Below are 6,057 nucleotides of genomic sequence, written 5' to 3' on the forward strand. Positions count from 1 at the left end.
GACCTAAACGTTACCAGTTTTGATATCCCTAATTTTTTTTTTTAAGTTTGAAAAAATTGATAAACAATTTAGTTATTTTAACTTGTGAACATCATGAATAGATTAAAAAACTCAATTGAAAGAATAGTTAGAATGTGTCATAGGACTCTTGAGATTGACGTGTCAACCATGAAGAACCTTGCTTTTCAAGTTGAGTCATAAATCATAGCCACGTTTTTGTTTTATGGCAAAAATAAAGCCACGTTAAACCTTAAAATAAATAAAACATTATCTTTCACCTCTTTTTTCTAAAAGTCTAGCAAAAACAGTTGCGGATCATTAATTGCATGCATAATCTATAAAAATAGCCGTAACAATAAGTCTATATTTGATTAATGATTGATTAAATTATGGCATCACATTTTAATATTTTTTTCACATGTCTTCCTAGGTTTCTATAAATATAATTAACCTCTCTAACCCTACTCCACATTGAATTACATACAAACAAACGTAATTATCTCCCTCATAATATTTGTTGCTACCAAACATTTCAAGCACCGAACATTCAGGTGAACGAACATTTACGTAAACATAACAATCTTAATATTTTCTTTTTTTAAGGTACAACATTTTCTCATTTTTCATGCATGTTTTGTTCTGACAACATTTTCATTTTCTCACTATGAAATTTTTTGTTTTCTCTCACTATTAATTTTGTGTTAGTTCAAAAGGTTATATTACGTGATCATGGCAATGGAAAGTCGAGAAATCTCTACCAATGATCTTAATGTAAAGAGAGGAGAACCGATTCGAGTTCAACCGGCGGAAGAAACAGAAAACGGACTATATTTTCTTTCGAATCTGGACCAGAATATCGCGGTTCCAATGCGTACAATTTACTGCTTTAAATCAGAATCTAGAGGAAATGAAGAAGCTGGAGAAGTTATTAAGGATGCTTTGTCGAAGATTCTTGTTCCTTATTATCCTATGGCAGGGAAGTTGATTATAAGCTCAGAAGGGAAGTTGATAGTGGATAATACTGGAGAAGGTGCTGTTTTTGTTGAGGCTGAAGCAGATTGTGCTGTAGATGAAATTGGTGATTTGAGAAAACCAGATCCTGATAAGCTTGGGAAATTGGTTTATGATCTTCCAGGTGCTAAGAGTATATTGGAGATGCCTCCAATGACAGTTCAGGTAATTGAGATCTAATTGAACGTGAGCACACATGCTTATGTACTTACTATCTATGTTTTTGTTGTTTTTCATATGTAAAAATCAAATATCTTACATGAACTTTTTTTCTAGGTGACAAAGTTCAAATGTGGAGGATTCACGTTGGGACTCAACATGCTCCACTGCATGAAAGATGGACTATCTGCCATGGAGTTTGTCAATGCATGGGCTCAAACAGCAAGAGGTTTAGACTTCAAACTCCCCCCATTTATCGATCGAACCATACTCAAATCGCGCAACCCTCCGAAAATTGAGTTCCACCACCACGAATTCGACGAAATCGAAGACCTTTCAAACGCCGAAAAAACCTATCAAGGCGAAAAAATCATCCACGAATTCGACGAAATCGAAGACCTTTCAAACGCCGAAAAAACCTATCAAGGCGAAAAAATCATCCACAAATCCTTCCTTTTCGACCCCGAAAAGCTCGACTCGCTCAAGAAAAAGGCCACGGAAGACGGAGTTTTGAAAAAATGTTCGACTTTCGAAGCACTCTCGGCTTTCGTCTGGCGATCCAGAACTTCGGCTTTAAGCATGCATCCTAATCAACAAACGAAACTTCTCTTCGCGGTCGACGGACGGTCGAGATTCGTCCCGCCGATTCCAAAGGGATACTTTGGTAACTCCATTGTGCTAACAAACTCTATGTGCAAAGCAGATGAATTACTGAAGAACCCTTTTTCATTTTCAGCTGCATTGGTTCACAATGCAATTGATATGATCAATGATAGTTACATGAGATCTGCTATTGATTATTTCGAAGTTACAAGAGCTAGACCTTCTTTAACGGCAACACTTTTGATCACAACTTGGACCAAATTGTCTTTTGACACAACAGATTTTGGTTGGGGTGAACCACTTTGTTCTGGTCCTGTGACATTGCCAGAAAAAGAAGTTGTTTTGTTCTTGTCACATGGTCAGGAAAAGAAAAGTATAAGTGTTCTTCTTGGTTTGCCTGCTTCTGCTATGGAACGTTTTGAAGACTTGGTGATGAATATGGTATGAAATAAATCAATTCTTCATATAGCATATACTGCATACATATATATACCTATATATATCTTTTATGTGTAAACAGTTTGCTAAGATATTAAAGTGTTTTGTTAAATTTGTAATAAAGGTGTCGAGTATATATAATGAATTGTGTGTTAATGGGCTCAAATGCTATTCTTGTATCTTACAATTGTATTTTTATACCGAAAATGAAATAAAGTTGATTAATGAAATATAAAAAATTGGTTAATAAAGTGATGAAGCTGCGTCTAAATATTAAAAGTAATTTTTACTAGTATATCAAAGTTGGTTAATAAAAAATAAAAAGTTGGTTAATAAACGTTCGGTTGTCCAAATAAATTTTGAACAGTCATCAAAGTTGGTTAATACAATGTAAAAGGTTGGTTAATAAAATTATGAAATTAATTAATCACACAATTTTATATCAATATCATTTTATTTTAAAATAAAAAATAATAATAAAATAATATTATTTTATATTTTATTTTTTAAAATTATATTGTTATAATATTTCACTGTTCACTGTATTGGTGAACATTGAAATACAGTGTATGTATAAATTTTGGTGTATGAATATCATTTCTCTTAGTTTTATGGTAGAATACTCGAAGAATGATAAAAAATAAAAATGTATAACTAATTTGTTTGATCGTGTGTCAAACAAATTTAAGTATAATATTTACATGTTTTTTCTAATTATATGTAGGTTAACTTTGTTATGCATAGTTTGTCCCAAGTCCAGATAAAAGAAGAATGTTGTTTTAAGCAGTCGACAATCAACGTAAAATTTTGTTGAATCTCTATAGGATAAATCAACTGTAAAATAAAGTGAATGTTAGGTCGTTGCTCGTAAGCAATGCGCTATATGACTCAAGTACAATGTCAAAAGAGCAAGAGTCGCCGCATCGCTACTCAGATGTAGTGAAAAATAAGAAAGGGTTCTCCATATTTCGTGACCGAGTGTGAGTAAGAAGCTAGTTCATGAGAGAATGATTCATTTTAGATCATGAAATATAGGCACACTTACGGGAAACTATATGGAAATAATGGATGTTATGGTTAGGAGGAAAATCAATTTTATGTGCCTACAAGAAATTAAGTGGATATGTGAACAGCGAAAGAATTAGACAAATATCAGAATTTAAGCTTTGATACACCGAAAAAGTTAGATTGAAAAATGGTGTGGGGATTATTGTGGACAAGGACTGAAAGAAGGATAATGTGGATTGAAAAGAGTAAGAGACCGAATCATGGCCTTCAAATTTGTAGTGAAACAAAATACCTTAAATGTTATTAGTGCTTACGCAACTCATGTGGGGTTGCAGAACATCTTAAAATAAGATTTTTGGAGGATTTAGAATGTCTACTTCAGGACATACCCCAAGAAGGGGATCTTAAATGACATGTAGGTAGCTTACCAAGAGGTTTTGAGAGCATGTATGAAGGTTTTCCCTAGGGAGGTTGTAGCGGGAAATTCATGATCATCAAGCTATTGACAAACTATAGATCAAATAACAAGAGTCGCCATCACGCTTTTATTGTTTCCAAGGGAAAAGGGAAAAAGTACGAACAAAACCCAAAAGTAAGAAGTTTTCAAATCAAAACTAATAAAAAGTAAGAGATTACAGGTAAGGGGGTTGGTTACACAGAGGGAAGGTGTTAGCACCCAAAGTGTCCTAGGTACTCCTAGGGAGCCCTTTTTGTGTGCATATGTACTTGGTATAAAGTGATGTTTACAAACAAATAGAATGAGGGGGATGAGAAAAGAATTCATTAATTATATTTTTGCGTTTGACAAGACCTTCGGTCTCGTGCCTACGCACCAACATAAAAATAAGGGATAAAAACCTCGTAGTTCGTGATACAAATTCCAAAGTGGATGCATTGTTTTTAACAAAAATTAAGTTTGAAAGGTACAAAGGCCTAAAAATGGTTTGAATGAGTTAGTTCTTTTTGGCTTTTTGAAAGTTTAAGTCAAGTATAGTTAAGTCTACTTACAAGTTTGATTTAAGAAAAGAAGTTTGAAAATGCAATGACATAAGGCCAAAGTTTCTATCTTTTTGCAAAAGTGGTCAAAGTTTAGAACAAAAGTAGTTCACACAAAGAAGATTTTGAAAAATGGAGGGAGAGATTTTGAAATTAAAGAAATGGGGAGAATATGAAGAGACTATCCTATGTACAAAATTAAAAGTTTAGAGTTGAAAAGATCTGACCAAATGGGTAGCAATCCAATAGACAAGAATGTCAATAGAAACCTAGAATTCCCTTGGACTTTTAGAATCAAGCAACACACAAATGCACAATTATATCTTGAAGAGCAAGGCATCAAATAAAGATGGCCACATCCAAGCTTATCCATTCCATGATCTTCTCCAAGATAGCCCACGTAACAGATGGATTCCATAAGTCACAGGTTCAATAACAGCTTCACAATGATCATGTTGTAGATGAATTTAGAGAGGTCTTCAAAGATGTATCAGATGAATTTCAAATTACAAGCATTTGGTTCTTCAACAAGTTGGCATTGGCCAAGTCCTTTAGCTTAGGAAGGTTGCCTAGATTCTAAGTCCATTTGTCCAAGATGAAGGTGAGAAAAACAAGAAAGGGGGTTTGAATTGTTTTAGAAAATAAAAGCTTTTTCAAAAGTAAGAACACACAGAATTTTATACTGGTTTGCTTATAACACAAAGCTACTCCAGTCCACCCGGCCAAGGTGATTTTGCCTTCAAAAAGGACTTAATCCACTAATCTTGAAAGATTAATACAACCAAACGTCTAAGAGAGTGATCTCTTAGTCCTCCCAAGTATACAAATCTCGCAGAGTCACTTGAGGAACAAAAGCAATTTAGCAAAAATAGATTTGTAATCGAGAGTGCTTCTAAGAGTAAGCAAATATTACAGCAGAATAAACAAGCAAGTGTTTTCACGTATGAGCAGCAGCTCGTGAAAAACTAAGAGAGAACGTAAAGAATTTTCTGTGCGTTGTTGTGTGTCTCTCACTGAAGTAGGCTGTCCTTTATATAGTGGTGAAAGGACCGTTGGAGTGATGACAAAATATTGGCCTTTGATGAGCATTCAATGTCATTACTTCTGTGTTTCTTGCCATAACCAATTTGCCTCCCTGAATAACTTCTTTCTAAAAATACTTTCTTTCCATTTGAAGAAATTCTTTCCGTTACTCTTTCTGGATTTGGAGAATCTTCATCAGAGTCTTTATCTCGGAGTTTCTGTGTCAGAAGGAGATTGTGTTGAGGTTACATCAGAGCTTCTAAGAGTACTAGTTTTCTAGATCATCAGAACTAAGTCCAGTGGATGTTTAGAGCTTCTGGTTCTTTCTACTGTCTTGTTTTGCTCAGAATCAGAACTTCTAGAGTGCACTTCTTCTTCAGATGCTTCTGATCTTCTAGTACTTTGTATCTGATCAGAGTTTGTATCTGATAAAACGATCAGATTCCTTTGTTGTTGTTCAGAGTCCTGCACACTTAGAGAATTTTCGTTAGGGTGCCATTTTTGGTTTCATCCTTTGTTATCATCAAAATCCTGGAATTATATTGTAGAACAAATTTTGTTCTTACACAAGATCAAGCCAACAGTCAACTCAAAAGTTTTTTTTAGGGTTTTTTGTTATTATTATGTACATTAATGGTCAAAGACCACACAAAAAAGCAAAGTATACACAAACAAAATATATCACACAATATGGTCCAAGTGGTCAAAGTGAAAATTGCATTAACATAAACAATTAGAATGATATGAACAATGACAAATGAAGTAGGCTGCTAAAAGTAAATTGCATTAAAGTAAAGGCTTGAAATTAAAAGTTAGTAG

The 6,057-nt window shown here is 34.1% G+C and overlaps 1 protein-coding gene across 6 annotated transcripts; it reads left to right on the plus strand.

Moving 5' to 3' along the window:
- Positions 1 to 406: 406 nt before the first annotated feature.
- Positions 407 to 2,377, plus strand: LOC127078386 (omega-hydroxypalmitate O-feruloyl transferase). Of its 6 annotated transcripts, none has more exons than XM_051018847.1 (3): positions 407 to 551; positions 706 to 1,176; positions 1,288 to 2,377. In XM_051018847.1, exons 2-3 carry the CDS (start codon positions 730 to 732, stop codon positions 2,218 to 2,220), a joined length of 1,380 nt encoding a protein of 459 aa, XP_050874804.1. In that variant the 5' UTR covers positions 407 to 551; positions 706 to 729; the 3' UTR covers positions 2,221 to 2,377. The 6 variants fall into 6 exon arrangements, with proteins under 6 accessions (XP_050874804.1, XP_050874806.1, XP_050874803.1 ...); XM_051018849.1 differs by having other exon boundaries at positions 714 to 1,176; XM_051018846.1 differs by having other exon boundaries at positions 448 to 603.
- Positions 2,378 to 6,057: the final 3,680 nt, after the last annotated feature.

The sequence above is a fragment of the Lathyrus oleraceus genome, chromosome 5 (genome assembly GCF_024323335.1).
Source record: "Lathyrus oleraceus cultivar Zhongwan6 chromosome 5, CAAS_Psat_ZW6_1.0, whole genome shotgun sequence".
Taxonomy (NCBI): Eukaryota; Viridiplantae; Streptophyta; class Magnoliopsida; order Fabales; family Fabaceae; genus Lathyrus; species Lathyrus oleraceus.

What these genes read in the sequence shown, in the direction of transcription:
- LOC127078386 (XM_051018847.1), top strand. Translation starts at nt 730, where the DNA reads ATGGCAATGGAAAGTCGAGAAATCTCTACCAATGATCTTAATGTAAAG. An exon ending in TGCCTCCAATGACAGTTCAG is followed by an intron (nt 1,177 to 1,287) that starts GTAATTGAGATC and finishes CTTTTTTTCTAG; the next exon opens with GTGACAAAGTTCAAATGTGG.